At 31.8% G+C, this 18094-nt stretch overlaps 1 protein-coding gene across 1 annotated transcript in view; it reads left to right on the top strand.

The window, feature by feature from the left end:
- Nucleotides 1-3198: 3198 nt before the first annotated feature.
- The window catches only part of Cow (Proteoglycan Cow), a 290331-nt gene continuing 275435 nt past the window's right edge, over nucleotides 3199-18094 (top strand). Inside the window, exon 1 of the mRNA XM_074133234.1 lies at nucleotides 3199-3645. Within this exon, the coding sequence (XP_073989335.1) occupies nucleotides 3532-3645 (114 nt within the window). The 5' untranslated portion in view covers nucleotides 3199-3531. The remainder of the gene's footprint in view (nucleotides 3646-18094) is intronic.

Below are 18094 nucleotides of genomic sequence, written 5' to 3'. Positions count from 1 at the left end.
ATTTAAGTATTTAATTAAGCATCATACACTTTTTAATAAGTAACATTTAAAAATCAAAATATTATTTGGAATAAACACACCTCTAATATAATGCATTTATAAGTAAATAATTTCAGATTGCAACAGCAAATTATTGTAAATACATATATTATTCCTCTTAGCATTTTCTATTAACTTATGTAGCCGAAGTATAGTAACTACTTATGTTTTTATGCCAAAATTATCTATCCTATTATGATTTGAATTAAATCTTCAAACATATTTCTTTTATTGTCATTAGTTTTATTTGTCAAAAAACAAAAGAAATGAAATGTCAAAATTTTCAAATATTACAAGTTTTCTTCAACATCAACCTTTCTTCTACGAAAGTGAGAGTACATATTCTCCTTATTGTATAGTACTTTGGAAATAAAGACTTTTTTTCTTCTTCTATTTATTCCCATTCAAACGAAAAAATTAATCCTCATTACCACTGACCGTACAATAAATACTTGGTTTAATAAGCAATAATTTACATAGGTTTCAATTAAATATTTCAATAAAATTTATTTATTAATTATTTTTTCTAAAGTAAGTACTTATTAAGGGCAAAGGAAAAGATTAGTAGAAATAGAGTTTAGTTTATGTTTACATATAAAATTACAGGTAAGCTACCTGAACAATAGTTCCACTGGCAGAAGAAATGGATCTTCTTCTTAACACTCATTGCGTAAAACGGAGGAAAAATCAGGAACTACCAGCTAGTTAGGACAGAAGAAGGGTATTTTGTGGTAATGACAGTGGCTATTGAAGCCAGTACTAAATGTACTAACTGGGGTTGATCTTTTTCTTAACACTCATTGCGTGAAACGAAGGAAAAATCAGGAACTACCAGCTAGTTAGGACAGAAGAAGGGTATTTTGTGGTAATGACAGTGGCTATTGAAGCCAGTACTAAATGTACTAACTGGGGTTGATCTTTTTCTTAACACTCATTGCGTAAAATGGAGGAAAAATCAGGAACTACCAGCTAGTATCGACAGCAAAAGGATGTTTTGTGGTAATAATAATGGCTATTCAGGCCAGTATTAAATGTACTAACTGGAGTTGATCTTCTTCTTAACATTCATTGCGTGAAACGAAGGAGAAATCAGGAACTACCAGCTAGTTTGGACAGCAAAAGGATGTTTTATGGTAATGACGATTGCTATTCAGGCCAGTACTAAATGTACTAACTGGGGTTGATCTTTTTCTTAACACTCATTGCGTGAAACAAAGGAAAAGTTAAGAGTTTTCATTTTATTAGAACTGTAAAGTGGTTTTTGGGGTAATGGTAACTGTAAAATTATTACTAATAATTAATTAAGTAAGTAGTTCCAGTAGGACGAACGACTTAAATGAAGAGTTTTACCGTTAAACTTAGCATTCACACTAGATACATGCAACACTAAAACTTGGTTTGAATTATTGTTCTTAGGATGGGCGATGAAGCATCCATTTCAGTTATTCCTAATAGTTGCACTACATTTGGGTATGAATTGGGTTCTACGACATGTTCAAAACTTTATATTTATATTTCAAGCACGTTTCTTTAATAATTCGTTTTCTGTGCAGTTATGAGGAGTAATGTGGCTTTACAGTTTCACTTCATTGTAATGGGCAGTTTTAAAGAAACAATATAATGTGAGAGGTTTGTTTTGAATTCTTGTTTAAATGAATTATATTGGCTAGAACTTTAAGAATTATCATAGTAGAAATTCCCGAGAGATTTTTTTACTTAACTTATCTATACGATAGACTCATCCATACTTAGGTATCAGTGCGCCATAAATGAGGGAAAGTTAGAGATAAACGCATTATATACAGGGTGAACCAGTAAGTAATATCCATAGGCCTACTGTGTGTAGTACATCTAAAGTGGAGTTCAATGACGTATTGGCCAACTTCATATTTAACACTGTTCTTAAGTGACGCCACTTTAAATTTTCGTTCTAAAATCATTACTTTTTTCCAATAAAAATGTTATTACTCAGAAAGTTTTAGTCCGAATTCGATTCTGATGACACGGTTAGAAAGACAGATAAATTTCCTAAAAATTGACACCATTTCGAAGCATAAGTCATTCTCCAAACAGCCTCAATCTTCCTCCGATTACTGGAAAAATAAAAGTAATAGAAATTTTTAAGAAAACTCATTAGGCCCTTAGTTGATCATTATCGGACCTAGGTGCTGGCACTTTTTAGTAAAAGTTTCCTTGTCTAATGGGTATATGATTTTCCAGGATTCCTTTTGTCTTCGTATGAGAAATTACGTTTGTTTTGCAAGAAAACGTGTTCACGAGCACCCAACAATGTTAGTTTATCAAGTTGTTTAATTCGTTGAAAACTCTTTTAGATGGACCAGTAGTCAATTTTTAAGTAGATTGTCTAAAATAAGGAAGTCATAAGGTTACAAATTGCACTTTAAAAATTTACTTCTGATCTCTCTGAAATTTTTGACAAAATGTGGGGACTTATTTTAAACAAGTACTTAAACAAAAATTCTTTTAATGACTTAAAGAAGCCACGATAGCTGAGATGTTAGGGGCAAGGTCTTCTAAGCTAAAATACATTCTAGTACAGAGTTCGCTTCCCGATCTAGGCCTTAGGCTTTATTTAATGGTTAGAAAAATTGGAGAATTCATATTGTATAAAGTAAGTATGTTCGCTAGTCGCCTCCCATCCATTATGTCTAATTTGGTGTTAAAATTTGCTATGATGATAGGTAAATTATTCGCAATAATAAACAAATGGATGCTTAAATTTAATAAATAATAATAATAGTTACATATTTTGAACTTAAAAAAGAAAAATAAGAGGGACATTATGATATCAGGTCGGTATTAGTTAAAAAGGTAGGAATATGTAAAACTATCTAATGTATTGTACAGTGTGATTCAAGAGAATTATGTACAATAAATGTTAATAATGGAAGCGTCGTGATGTTATTCTATAAAATGTTAAAATAGAAATTGGATTTATGCTAAATGAAAAAATACTAATGAAAGAGAGAAGAAGCCATATTTGTAAAGAAGTTAATTTTATTTTTTTACTTCAGGATTTTATCATCTCCTAGTGGGTACGAGTAGAGTCCCCGAAGGATATAGTACCTCTGGTTGCATTGATTTTCAGAATAGACTTGCGCCGTGCTAGACGGCTGCTGCCATCTGTCGGCATTCCTTCGCAACACTCCACATTCACGATCACCGCAGAGGTGTACCCACACCGTTCTCCTTTTCGTTGTTGTGTGACTCTCTAAAACTCGTCCATTGGACTTTTAGTTATACCCGTGTTTTCAAACCGTTTACTGCATAAGTAGGAACAGCTTTTTTTTTTTTTTGTTTATTCAATCGCATATTTTCTTTGCGGAATAAAAACTTTCCTGAAGTTTTCCTGAATATTTAAGAGTATTCAAAATAATATTATAAATAAAATAATTATTTTGAATAAGCCTTTTTGGGCGCTCTAATTTTTCGTGCGTGTTTTCTTAAGTGGCGGGCCCTCTTTGCATCCAAATGAGGTTCGTCACGTTTACCGCATTCATAGCCGTCCTCGTACTGGCCACCTTTCACCTGACCGAGGCAAAGAGGAAAAGGAAGTTTGATGGTGATTTTGAGTTTGCTGAAGAGGTAAGTTTGTTGATTTATTCCATTATCAAGTTTAGCAGTAAGCAAAGATAGGAAACAGAAGAGCGAGGAGGTTTTTTTTTTTGTTAAGTAACCTGACGAGGAGAGTTTGGTAATTTTTATAATTGTAATTTTTAAAACCTATTTTGTTTATAATTTTTGGTTATCTCTTCACTTTTACAAATTCAATTTTGTACTTAAATATACCGAGAATTCAACGCTATGTATATAAAACTATTTTTTTAATAGTTTCATCACCTCTAATAAAACGCATTATATATGATACTGGTATACAGTACCAAATCGATTCGAAATATATGTAAAATATTAAAATAATATTGATCAAACTTAAAGAAGTTAAGGGCATCTACTTTGTTTACAATTAGAAGGAAATTTGTAATGAATTTATTCTTTTATTATTTAAACGTATTATCTTTGAATAAGTATTACTCTCACTTTTAAGTTTTTATTTAAAATAAAAAAGTTGATTAATGAAAAACGAATTGATAACTGATGTAGTGGACAAATAATTAGATTATTTTCTTTTTTTAATTTAATGCGCAAAAATAAACTCAAATTTGATCAGGTTGTTTTTTTACGTTAATCTTTAATTAAATCTAATAAATTCGAATTTTATACAAATAATTATGTATTATGAAGTGGCTGAAATTGAAACTAAATGTTCTGATTAGATTACAGATATGAAATTATTGATTCCCATTATTATTATTATTTTTATAGCAATTAAATTATAAAAATTAATACTACTTCATTTTCAAAATAAATTACGATAAAATTCTAAAAAATATATACATGTATGTATATGTATAGTTGAATAAACATTTCTCACTAACCGCAGTTTTAAATTCAAATCGTTTCCTTTCAGCTTGCTTCAATATCTCAAGTTGACCCCTTAACGTTGTTTCGATCTTTTTAGGCTTTGAACTAGCCACCTAAAACTTAATACAAATTTATCAGTTTCTTTTTTGTTTTTAAAATTTTTTACTTTCACTGATTGATTGAAGCAGAATGGATTTTGCAATCTTATCCAAGTTTTTGAGTCATTATCGACTAAATGGATTTGCTTTATTTTTTAAAAATTTTGTAAGTCCTCTCTTTGCACTGAGGGCCACTAGAATGTATTCTCTTGTTAAGGAAAACGTTCTAGTTAGTGAGGCTGTAGCGGTTCCTAATGAGAGAAAATTTGAGGGCTACCACCTGAACTCGAACGTGATCCTTAAACATTCAGCTAATTCCTCTGTATGTTTGTCTGTCTCGAAGAAGATATAATAATTAAGAATCTAAATGCTAGTACTTCAATAAAATTCTGTTCATCAACCAAACTTCTGTACCCAAATCTTATCTACTTACTCTATCTAGTCTACTCTTGGGCAACCGATCGACAAGGAATCCTCATTCTGGACTGCAAAAGACAAGAAACTGATCGATGCAACGAACTTTTCGCTAGATTACTTGACAAAGCGTAAAAAAAAAAAGGCATTTTAAACGTACCATTACTAAAAGAAAACCAACTTAATCACGGAGTCATCAAGTATGGGAAGTCATACCAACGTTCTCCAAACCAATTGCTCAATGATCTTTTGAAAACACAATCCCTCAAATTTCATTCCGCCAAGCATTTCACCACCTTTAATAGTACACTAGTGGAATACCAGTTAATCTTCGAAGGAAATTGAATAGTAGATGGCCTCGTGATCTACTATTACAGTGACCGTAATCAAGAAGAACGATACAGCACTGTGCCTTCTCCAGTCTCAAACGTGATATTGTATTACCATGTCCACCGCAACCGACACCCACATTTTACTTATCACATTTTAATTGCGTTTCCTGCTCATAAAAATTGGAACGATTTCTTTTCAGTCAGTACTGAACAAAAAGTGAATCAAACTGCCAGATAATTTTTCAATTCGAACATTTTTTTTTTTTGAATTCTAGAAGAGTTGGCAGCACTGTAACTTCGTGCTAATTGTTAAGAAATAACCGTAAACAAAGTTTTGAAGTTTAAAGATCGCAACTAACTTGAAAAATTAATGAGTATATTTGTGCGTTTTCAAGATTTTCTCGAATCAGTTTCTTTCAGTTTTTGTATGCTAACTTATGTGTAAATAATAGCTTTTAAACAAAAAATAAATAAAAGGGCCTAAAATCCAACTAACCAATCACATAACAGTGGCTGCAAGCGAAAACACACTGTAAATAGATCATGCACGATTTACACATTTCTCTCACCAACCCTGTAACTCCATCTTGGTTACTCCCACCTGCAATACCCTTCACAACTTCATCAATCCATCTTCTTCTCGGTCTACCGACTTTCCTTTTTTTGTTTTAGGTTTATTTCTACATAAATTTCAGCGTGGTATTAAATACTTTTATTTTCTGGCAAACTTGCACACGGCTTTTTATAACCTGGATTGATTTTATTTATTTTTTTATTTTTTTTAAAGTAACGCTAAAAATTATAACATTTATTCCATAAAATGGCATATTTGCTCAATCGATTTTCTTACTTTTCATATTCCTATTAGTATTATAAAGGCAGTGTATTAAAACTGTCCGGTAAACTGCAGGAAAAAGCGTAACGTTGAAAAACAACCAACTTTGACAATTTTTTTCTCTTTTTCTATAAAAGATAAAATTCCAAAATTTTCTTTAAAATAAAGGGCAAATCCTCCTTTATAACTGTAATTTTTTTTGCAACAACCCAGATCTAATAGGTTTCGAGAAAAAAGTTGCCGAAAATGAGCAAAAACGGCTTTTTGTTCTTGTTGTTGTTGTTCTTCTTCTTCTTGTTCTTGTTACCTTTTTTGTAAACAAAGTAGCGCCTAAACGCGTGAACCGATTTTCATGAGTGAGGTGTCATTCGATTTGGAATGTTATGTAGATGTGCCATTTGGGGGTCTCGACGCTGTACATCGAATGGGAGAGGAGTTAGCCCCCTTTATGTAAGGCCCCCTCCAAAATTATTATTACTAATCACTCTGCAAATCTTGGCCCGATTTTGATAAAATTTGGTAGGATGATAGAGTTAGGGCTCCCCTACGTAACATTAAAGCGGCGATCAGATCTTACACTTATTAAGGGGAAGTATAGCAATCGTTTCAAATTATCGACACGTGAACCGATTTTCATGAATGAAGTGTCATTCGAATCGAAATTTTGTACAGTTTTGCACTTTTAAAGTCTCGACGCTGTGCCTCATAAGGAGGGGAGTTTGCCCCACTCAATAAGACTCTATCTAAAACTATTATTACCAATATTTCTATAACGCATAGCCCGATTTTGATAAAATTCAGCTCGAATAAGTGGTTAAAGCTCCTCTACTTGGCTGAGAAGTGCCATCAAGCTCTTGCACCTACTAAGAGGAAGTACTGCAATCGTTTAAATTATCAATGAGTTAACCGATTTGTCAATGAATTGTCGTTCGGTTAAAAAATCTTGGCCTCTTTGCCTAGAAGTACTGCAATCGCAGTTTATTTTTCTTACTCCTCTTAAAAGGAAGTACTGAAATCGCAGATTAATTTGGCCATTTACGTACAAATACCTTCCTATGTTATTTAAAACGCTTTTTCAAAAAAAATTGTTATTAAGGATGGTTTGGGGGACCGCAACTATAATCATTCTTTAAAAAGATCTCTCCAGTGGTAGTTACGGTTCCACCTTATCAGGTTATAATGATAGAATTGCTTATTCCAAATTTAAAAAAATCTGTAAAACAGATATGTAACTTCGCAAAATAGACAAAAAGGAAAATCTATCCAAAAGGTACAAAAATCTCCTTAACAAAAACTTACAGTTTAAAATGTTAAGTATAAGGGTTGATTAAATGCCAAAAGGTACACAAATCAGCGAGTACCCAACATTTCATTAATTCTTCATTAATATTTAAGTAATTTTACTGCATTAATTTTCATTAATGTTTTTTAAGAATTTATTAGATGTCACAGACCCTTTTGGCGTTTAATCAACCCTTATACTTAACATTTTAAACTGTAAGTTTTTGTTAATGAGTCACTACATTACCTTAATTGCCTCTACTGCGGAAGTTTCACTCCTTACCACTCTCTCGAAATTGCCATTAGAAGCATTTTTGTGACAAAAATGTTTCTGTTTAAACTTAACAGCTCTACATTTTTGTAGTTAGAGTAAGAATTAAAAAAAAACAAACCCAAAAATCAAATTGTCGGAGATGTTTTCTGAAAACATAACAAGAAATTCTGTAAATTGACTTAATTCGTCCAATAACTAATTTCGATGCCCATTATGGCGCTGATTGGAAATATCAAATTCAAAACTTTCTGCGATAATCCGTTCTTAAGGGGTTATAGGCAGTCAGTGGCGCCAAAAAAGTCATTTTTTCAAATTTTTTTGGGGGAAAAACGTGTTTACTATTTTATTCGGGAACTTTTGCGTCATATCAGTCCATGTTTAAAGAACTTACTGTAATTTTTTCGTTACAAATTAATAATAATTGTACTATTGGCGAATATTTTAATGCAACACGTCAAAAAAATGCAACCCTCTCGTGGACATGATATCTTGAGACTGGGTCATCTGAAATCAAAATTTCGAAAAGATTTCGTTAGTAGATGACTTTATCTCGTACTTGACCGAAGGATTTAGAAAAAAATTGAATTTTTAATTTTTGGGACAACTTTAAAGTTTGAGTCACGATTTTCACTAAAAAAAAATTGACCATTTTATGTTTGTAAAACAAGTTCTATTCATTGAAAAAAAAAAAAAAAAATCCTTCGTCCAAGTACTATTTTAATATGTGTAAAAGAAATACGTAAAATTTCAAAAAGATCGGTGCAGTAGATTTTGAGATATCGTGTCCACCGACTTTGAAAACGTAGTTTTGAGAAAAACGCGTTTAAAGTTTTCAGCGGTTAAAGGTTTGTGAATAAAACCTGGATAATCTTTTTTTCAACTTACACAGTGTCATCGATTCCAGGCCCATAAAATAAGTCCTTCATGTCTTCCAAAATGTCCCAAGTTTTCCGATTTCTGCTGTCTGCGTAGGATTCTTGCCTCCCGCGTAGCAAGTTGCGCTCTGTGCACAGCGATGGTAATTCGAACGGTCGGGGCTTGTAAACACTTTCACTCTTACAATTTTGCTCGGATCGACTTGAAATTTTAGGACAACATTCCTGAGATACTTTAATATAAAAAAATAAAATAAAAAAATCGATTTTTTCAAATTTCTGACTGCCTATAACCCCTTAAGTTATGCTAAATAGTGTACACAAATTTGTGTATGTGAATTATCGATAGAAATCTATCATACACTCTTTACCGATTTGCAACGTAATTACTTTGATAAAGGTTGTTAACACAATGAAAGGCATTCGGTTTGTTGAAGCCCAAATGCTTTTAAAGATTACTTCCGGGACTCGTACAAAACTTTATCCCTTATTCTAAGTCAATGTACTGAACAAAACAAGTATACGAGGGTCGTTTGAAAAGTCCGTGCAAAAAAAAAAACTACTTAATTTTTTGGGGTAAACCTTTTTTATTTTTCAACATAGTCTCCTTTTAGGATTATACACTTCGTCCAACGCTGCCCTAGTTTGTTGATCCCTTCCGAATAATAGGATTTGTCCAAGTCTGAAAAATAGCCATTCGTTTCTGCAATCACCTCCTCGTTTGAATAAAATCTTTTTCCCGCCAGCCATTTCTTCATATTGGGGAACAAATAATAGTCCGAGGGAGCCAAGTCTGGAGAATAGGGGGGATGTGAAACGAGTTGGAACCCTATTTCCATTAATTTTGCGACCACAACTGCTGAGGTGTGAGCTGGTGCTTGTCGTGATGGAAAAGGACTTTTTTGTGGGCCAATCGTGGGCGTTTTTCTTGCAGCTCGGTTTTCAAACGGTCCAATAACGATGAATAATATGCACCTGTAATAGTTTTACCCTTTTCCAGATAGTCGATGAGGATTATTCCTTGCGAATCCCAAAAGACAGTCGCCATAATCTTTCCGGCCGAAGGAACGGTCTTCGCCATTTTTGGCGCAGATTCCCCCTTGGTAACCCATTGTTTAGATTGTTCTTTGGTCTCAGGAGTGTAGTGATGAATCCATGTTTCATCCACAGTGACGAAACGACGCTTAATGTCCTGCGGATTCTTCTGGAACAGCTGCAAACCGTCCTTGCAACACTTCACACGATTTCGTTTTTGGTCTAGCGAGAGCAATCGCGGCACCCATCTTGCGGATAGCTTTGTCATGTCCAAATGTTGTTGCAAAATATTATGTACCCGTTCATTCGAGATGTCCACAGCACTAGCAATCTCACGCACCTTCACTCTTCTGTCATCCATCACCATATCATGGATTTTATCAATGATTTCTGGAGTAGTAACCTCAACAGGGCGTCCAGAACGTTCAGCGTCACTTGTGCCCATATGGCCTCTCCGAAAATTTTGAAACCACTTATAAACTGTTCTAATCGAAGGTGCAGAGTCACCATAATGTTTATCAAGCTTCTCTTTAGTTTCCTGAGGCGTTTTGCCTTTCATAAAGTAGTGTTTAATCAACACACGAAATTCTTTTTCGTCCATTTTTTGAAAATCACTCGACTTCCTCGATTCAAACGAATGCCAAACACAAAGAAATAGACCGATCTGGCTGAAACTTGGTGTGTGTTCTTCCAAGAGATGCTACTAACTAAACATAACCTCGATACGCGCCAGTGGTGCTATCTCTCTGACTTTGCACGGACTTTTCAAACGACCCTCGTAAATGTTACACACTACATTCAAACAATTTTAGGTAGTAAAAAACTTTTGCGGTTTATTTAAAACTATTAATGGTTTATTGCTATAAGAGTAGGACGTCTTTAACCAAAAACAAATAGGTCCGTATTCATTCAATTGCGGTTAATACAATTTGAGAAATCAGTTGGTAGACAATTTTCGCGTGTAAAAGGAACTACTCGAATCTAATTTTTTAAATAGACTATAAAAGCAAAGTCCTCTGCAAAGAAAAATAATGTTTTTAGCGTTAATATCCGGGCTATTTTGAGATAACAGAATACTTCAATAAATTGTAAGGTGTAAAAAGTAAATAGGTGTGTTTTACTTTAGTACAAAAAATATATTATTTCAAGATATTATTATTATTATTGCAAATTTTGGAGTAAGAAGTATTTAATTGGTGTGATTCTAAACTTAATGTTTAATTTGTTTTCCATTGATCTAAAAAACTAATTGATAAAAACTAAATTTTTGCCACAATCATGCAGAAAGACGATGTTTATCACATCATATTTGCAAAGGTGGACAGTTTTTCTTTGTGATAAGAACTTAAGTTTCCGCACTGATATCAATTTATGATCAGATTCGCACACTCATTGATAATATTAAGTTTAAAATTAGATTACCACGTTATATTTTACGTTTATCCATTTTATTCTGTTCGGTTCATTTATTAATTGGAATACATACACGAAAAATATGATTTTAATAAGTTGAATTTAAGATTAAAAGCCAAAAAAGTTTAATTAATCTAAAAAAATTTGTGTTTATACAAATTATTATTATTGTTTCAATTCAACGAGTATTGTGTGTTTGTACCATTTAATATTGCCTCGTTTCTGGCTTAATTATAATTTTCAAATTTATTTTATTTAGTTGAGCTATTTTGCTTTGTGAAAATATTGCTTTATTACAGGCGTTTGTTTTGCTAAACCTTTGTTTACTTTATTTCACATTGTTTTTTGAAAATATAATAATTAGTTTGGACTCAGTGAGTTGAGAACTAATTTTATAATTCTAATATTAGTTATTCTTGATTAAAATAATTGTTATTGGCAGATCAGAAACACAAAAAGCGCTATTATGTTATTCTTGTGTATTTCTCGCTAATTTTTATTAAACTTATAACACAATAATTTCAGGACTGTTAGTAAATAATTAAACTACTGTTTGGCAAGCGATATCATTACGGGACCAATTATACAATAAACAACACTCATTTCTTAATAAACAGTTTGTGCCATTATATAAACAAGTATTCTGTGCTCAAAATAAGCTAATACGAAGTCTTAGATTAAACAACAATAAAATACAAATTGGAATTTAATGATTATATAGTGAATTGCACAAGTTTAACGACATCTATCAAGCTGCGTTTGCATAAAATAAACTTCCAAACAGTGCAACTGCAACGGCCCCGGCTTTCATTGTGTCATTACTAAATTTTATTTTTACTTTATTGAACCATTTTTTTGTAAAACAAACTATCTTATTGTGAATATGTGAACGTCAATACACAATTTTATTTAGCTCTTTTAATGCCATTACTGTTTTTACGTATTAGTTCTTGGCCAAATTTCAGCCTGAATTTGTCATCGAAATTAATTACTTAATTTTTGTAAAGTTTAATGGGTTTTTATATTTTAGCGATTGGAGTAAGTTATGTGTTCAATAACTCATTTCATGAACAAGTTTTCGTTAAAAAGTCTATTATTATTCAAAAAGAAGTACTCGTATGTTCGGTTTAAAACAAAGAATCTCAATTATTTTTTGGACTTTTACTCTAAACCTACCACGAGCGGTCAATTGACCGTTTTTTAAATTTGGTTTAAATTTTTTAATTAAAACGTTATCATACCGCCATTAAACTTTACGACTTTTCCTAAAATATGTATACAATTGTTTTTTTAATATTCATTTCTTTTACTAATATTTGATTTTTGAGAAAAATATGTAGTCCGTCTTAACTACCGCGACCGGCTAAACATTTTCATTTTATTTACTTATTTTAATATTTTATTTTATTTATTTATTTATATTTGTCTCAGAATTCTCTCGAAAACTCAATTTGATAATGCATTTATCGGATTATTGTTTGCATGTGTGCATATGAGGCGAAAAATGTACGATATTGCCCTTTTCTATGGAACAAAAAATAGAGACGAGCATTCTTCTCAAACACTATGAGCAGAAATTTATAGACGGAAATTATGAGGTTTTTTTTTTCGATTGGATCAAAGAAATCATCGTTTACAAACCGATAAATTTGCTTTTGATTTCTAAATTTTGGAACAAAATTCGTTGAGAACGGTCAAAAATGTTATAATCAAAAGCATATATCTCTTCGGAGGACAATTGTGTTCCCAACAAAGTCAAGTTGCAGATTTACTCAGTAGATGACAAATAAACCGGACAAAAATTTGGTATCAAATCTTGGCTAGCGTTCGATGTAATAAAAGGCTTTCCATATTTGGGAAAACGTGAAAGCAGAGAACCTTCAGTTTCGCTTGGGGAGTTGGTCGCTCTGAAATTAGCAGAAATGTATACAGCTCGTGGAAGAAATATAACCGTGGAATACCTCAGAGATAGCCTCAACAAATAGTTTTCAATATCCTAGACTTAGCAGGGATAAATGCATGGATTTTGTATAAAAAAAACTATCGGAAGTGAGATTTCAAGGCAAAATTTGTGTTACCATTGCAAAAGCATGACAAATATAGTGCACGAACAAGTGGTCGGAAAATGGCCAAATAGATAAGCCAAAGGCAATAAGACTAAAAAATGCTGTCTAAAATGTAAAAAATACGTATGCGGGAAATGTGCAATCGAGAAGCCAATAATTATAAAAAATGATGCAATAAAGAGTAAAATCTACGAGATTTATTTTTAAACAAAAGAAACCATGATTTTTCATTGTTAAATAATTATTATCTTCATTCTATAATGAGAAATTTAAGTAATTTTAAAGTCCGGTCATTTGACCGGTCACGGTAGGAATAGTTATGCATAAATGTCGGTAGGTTTAGTGTTAGAGCTCTAAAATTATGAAATTTTACAGAAATAAGAGAGAAATGTATTTATTCTATGCATTGAATAAAGCGATGAATTTTCGAAAATTTCAACTGTTTTTCCAAAATTTTCCTTTACAAAAACCATATATGAATGCTATTTTATTATACCAATGCTATAAAAAATGCTATTCTATGACACCAATCACACATTCCTTTTGTCACACAAGTTGTTGAAACAATTTACAGAAAATTCCATCTTAACATTCAATCTCATCACAATCTGCTAGTAATACTTCCAGATAACACTCCTAGACGTCGTCTTAAAAGACAGTGGTTTCGCGATCTCCACTCTGACGTCGAGAATAAATGGATAGTGAAATGTTATTAGAATGTTACTACTGAATAACTACTCCCGTCTTAGTGTGTTTTAAACATTGTCTATTTCTTATCCTTATTGCTTACGACACAATATATGCGTTAATTGTAACTAAAAAATCTATTTAATTCATTAGTTCAATTCGACTTATCTTTTCAGAAATACCCAAATATAGAGGGTTTAATTAATTTTATTTTTAACAAAACCAGCCAAAAAAACTTGAGTTAATCTAACCTTTACTGTTATGCTAATAGTTATAATTACTTATCACAATATTTAGTACCGAATTCTTTCCTGGCATATAAAAATTGTCATGTTTTTCTCTTAATATTAAGTGGATGAAATACTCGTATTTCAATTTGAATGTATGGGATTGTTATTTCAGTATCAGTATGTTATTTTAGTATGTTTAGTATCAGGAATTTGTTCATGATAAAAATAACATCACTGTATGGAATGCGTCGTAAATATTTCGACTGAAATGAGAAGTTCATGCCAAATGGAATGTTCCAACAATTTAGCCATTACATTATAATGATTTGTTTTATGCTAATTTTGATTTACATAATAACATACTTAAGTAGGCTGCACTATAAAACTAAATTCTTTTCTGGTAAAATAATTAGTTATGTATTTTTTAAAATTTGAAATTATATGTTTATTCTCAAAGATAAGTGAATTGTATACGTCATATTTAATATTAGGAATTTTCTGTGGTAAACAAGAAGACATAAAAGATGAATGTAACGACTGGCCGGATCACGTTAAATTCCTCTAAACTACATTCTTGAAAAGTCTTTTTTTTTATAGTTATTTGTTAAAGAAGAGCTGGCTAGCACTCGAAATAGCGCTATTATAACTCTGTTCTCAGTGTTTACTTTAGATTTTTTAAGTTTTTTGTCAGTTTGTACTACGCTGATTTAATAAAGTTATAATAAAATAGTTTCATTCTAGTCAGTTTTATTTTAAACATCATTCTGAATGATCTATTTCAGTTAAATTATTACGAAACTTAATAGACAGGGTGACCAAAGTTATATGCTCAACCCACTTTTTTTTTAACGGCGGGAAATTTCGAAAAAATAAAAAACACGTACTTAATCATTTTTAGTCTAGTTTATTTTCAGTGATTGACCCATTTTTTTAAACCCCTGTATCTCGAGATACAGCATCCAACTTTTATTTTTCAAATGGAACGTTATATTTTTTGTTGCATATTTTTATAGTTTTTGAGCTCCTAAAAGAAACAAAAAAAAATTTTTTTGAAATCGGTTAGGTTTTTTAAAAGTTATGGTAATTTAAAATATGAAAAACAAATTTCAGTTTACTGTCAAAATTACTTATTTTTTTTTAAAGAATCTGCTCAAACTGGGCACAACCAACGGATAGGCAAACCAAAACTCTGGACTCCCACGCTGTGCTTGTAGCAGCACTTGTGATGGCGAAGTCAAGATCTAGGCAGGCTAGAGTTATTCGACGTTTCAGATCATCGATTGAAGCCACGGGATTAAGGATACTTTACACTTTATTTTTTAGGTATCCTCACAAAAAATAGTCCATTGGGGTTAAGTCCGGAAATCGAGGTGGCCATTGGATGGGATAATGAGTCCCTAAGCACTTTTCATGGAAATTTCGGTCCCGGTAACCTCGAACCACTCTCGCATTATGTGCCGGGCAACCATCTTGGTGAAAATACATATCTAGCCGACGTTGTAGATGAACATCTTCAAGCAGAACTGGCAAAATGTCTCTCAAAAAAAAAGTTGGATACCTTGCACCCGTTAAGTTCTCTCTGTAGAAGTATGGGCCGATTAGTTGATTTCCTAAAACTCCACACCAAACGTTTGTAGAAAAAACAACCTGAACGTCGAATAACTCTAGCCTGTCTAGATCTTGACTTCGCCACGATAAGTGCTGCTACAAGCAAAGCGTGGGAGTCCAGAGTTTTGGCTTGCCTATCCGTTGATTGTGCCCATTTTGAACAGATTCTTTAAAAAAAATAACGTAATTTTGACAGTAAACTGAAATTTGTTTTTCATATTTTAAATTACCATAACTTTTGAAAAACCCGACCGATTCCAAAAAATGTTTTTTTGTCTTTTTTAGTAGCTCAAATACTATAAAAATATGCAACAAAAAATATAACGTTCCATTTGAAAAACAAAAGTTGGATGCTGTATCTCGAGATACAGGGGTTTAAAAAAATGGGTCAATCACTGAAAATAAACTAGACTAAAAATGATTAAATACGTGTTTTTTATTTTTTCGAAATTTCCCGCCGTTAAAAAAAAAAAGTGGGTGGAGCATATAACTTTGGTCACCCTGTATGTACAAGTATATACAGAACTATCTAGAATGTTTACCTATAATTTAAAATATCAAATTTAAATTCTCTGAGATTCAGAAAATTCTTGCTTTTAAGTTCAGACTAATTTGTAAAGTGACAAGTTTTTAATAAGGAATATCTACAAAATATGCATTTTATTGAAAAAAAAAAAAAAAAAGAATTCGAGACTAAAATTTCCCCTTAATAATAATGCTATTTTCACGGAGTTATAGTTAGTAAAATGGCCGCCCAATCATTTTCACATTAAAATGAACTTTTCCAAACGTTTGCCAATTTGGCACCCGCGTATTTAGGGAACCATAGATAATAATGTAACTGATGTGGACGTGCACAACTGTTTCGTTTAGGTTTAAGGTTTAATAATTATGGACAAACATTAATTAAAACTTAAATCCAATCTGTCTGGATTGTGGCTGTACAATGAGCAGGTAAATTACTGAAAAAAATCTTACATGAACATTAACACCATTCTCTGTTTAATACAGTTTTCATGTTACTAATGTCAGTCTCCGAATAACGAAAATATATTAAATTTTAACTCATTATTAAATTTAAATGATCAAATATTCCCAACCTATTCAATTGATCAATTTTTATTTCAAGCAGATAGATTATTTATACAATTTAGAATATCAGGTTCTCATTTTTTAAAATTTACCTTCAATGCATACTTGATTCTAAAAATAGTTGTTCACTGAGTACAATTGTTTGTAGAATGCCCTGCGTAAATAATTTATCTAGAAAAGACTTAAATATTGATACTAAAAATGTAAATAAAGAACTGGAAAGAGTAGTTAATGATTTTTATTAGAAAAATATTTATAGTTTTTTAAAACATTTTTATTAAATGAATAGTAATGTAAGTTCAGTAAGTTACATTGTGAGAATTATGTCACTTTTTATGTTTTTACCCTCATATTTTTTATAATTATATTAGTTATAGTTTGTTTTTAATATTTACTTTTCAGTTATTTTCAAAGAAAGACTTTGTAACAGTCTTTGGATAACCTTGAATCGAATGAAACCTCATTCATGAAAATCGGTTCGCGCGTTTAGGCGCTACGTTGTTTACAAAAAAGGTAACAACAAGAACAAGTTCTGAAAATGCCGTTTTTGTTCATTTTCAGCAACTTTTTTTCACGAAATCTAATAGATCTGGGTTGTTGCTAAAATATTACAGTGATAAGAGAGGTTTCGCCCCATATTTTAAAGAAAATTTAAGAGTTTTATCTTAAAAAGAGAAATAAAAATTGTTAAATTTGGGTGTCTTTGATCCTTACGCTTTTTCTTGCAGTTTTTGACGATCAACCCTTATACAACTGTCCTACCGTGCAGTTTTAATAAATATTTCATTTTATTCTTTAACTAAAATTATTATAGTTTGTCTGCCCGTACATACTGAAATGAGACCCTGTTTAGAAGTAAACCTACATAACCCCAAGAATCTGCAGGATTTTTATGTATTTATTTATTTTTCTTAAGATTATTTAAATAAATGTTACAGATTGTGTGTGTATGCAATGAAATGTTGACGCGCCTTGAATTAAAAGAAATGAATTAAATCGAAACATATCAAGCAATTTTAAATTAATTTGTATACTTCTATAGTTTAAATTTAAACAAAACTTTTAATTTTAATAACTTAGGCAACCTTCAGCGGATAGCCTAAAGATTGTTGAAACTAAATTAATACTGAACACTTCGTTGTTCATTGTTTACAACGAACGATGCGATATCTACTACGCTCGAACAGATCTCAACTTCCCTCCCACTTGTACAATAAATATTTTTGTACGTGAGTAAGCAAACGTAAGAGGAAAAACGATCCATGAGAATCAAAAAGAGAAGTGCGCCTCATTGCACGTGAGATGGCCAAGCGTAAATAAGTGTGCAGCAGTGTGCACGACAATTCCCCAGTTAGTGTATCTCCGCCGTTTG

This window comes from Rhodnius prolixus, unplaced genomic scaffold (genome assembly GCF_049639745.1).
Source record: "Rhodnius prolixus isolate KJV_2025 unplaced genomic scaffold, Rpr scaffold_10, whole genome shotgun sequence".
Taxonomy (NCBI): Eukaryota; Metazoa; Arthropoda; class Insecta; order Hemiptera; family Reduviidae; genus Rhodnius; species Rhodnius prolixus.
This window is presented reverse-complemented; position numbering and strand designations above follow the sequence as displayed.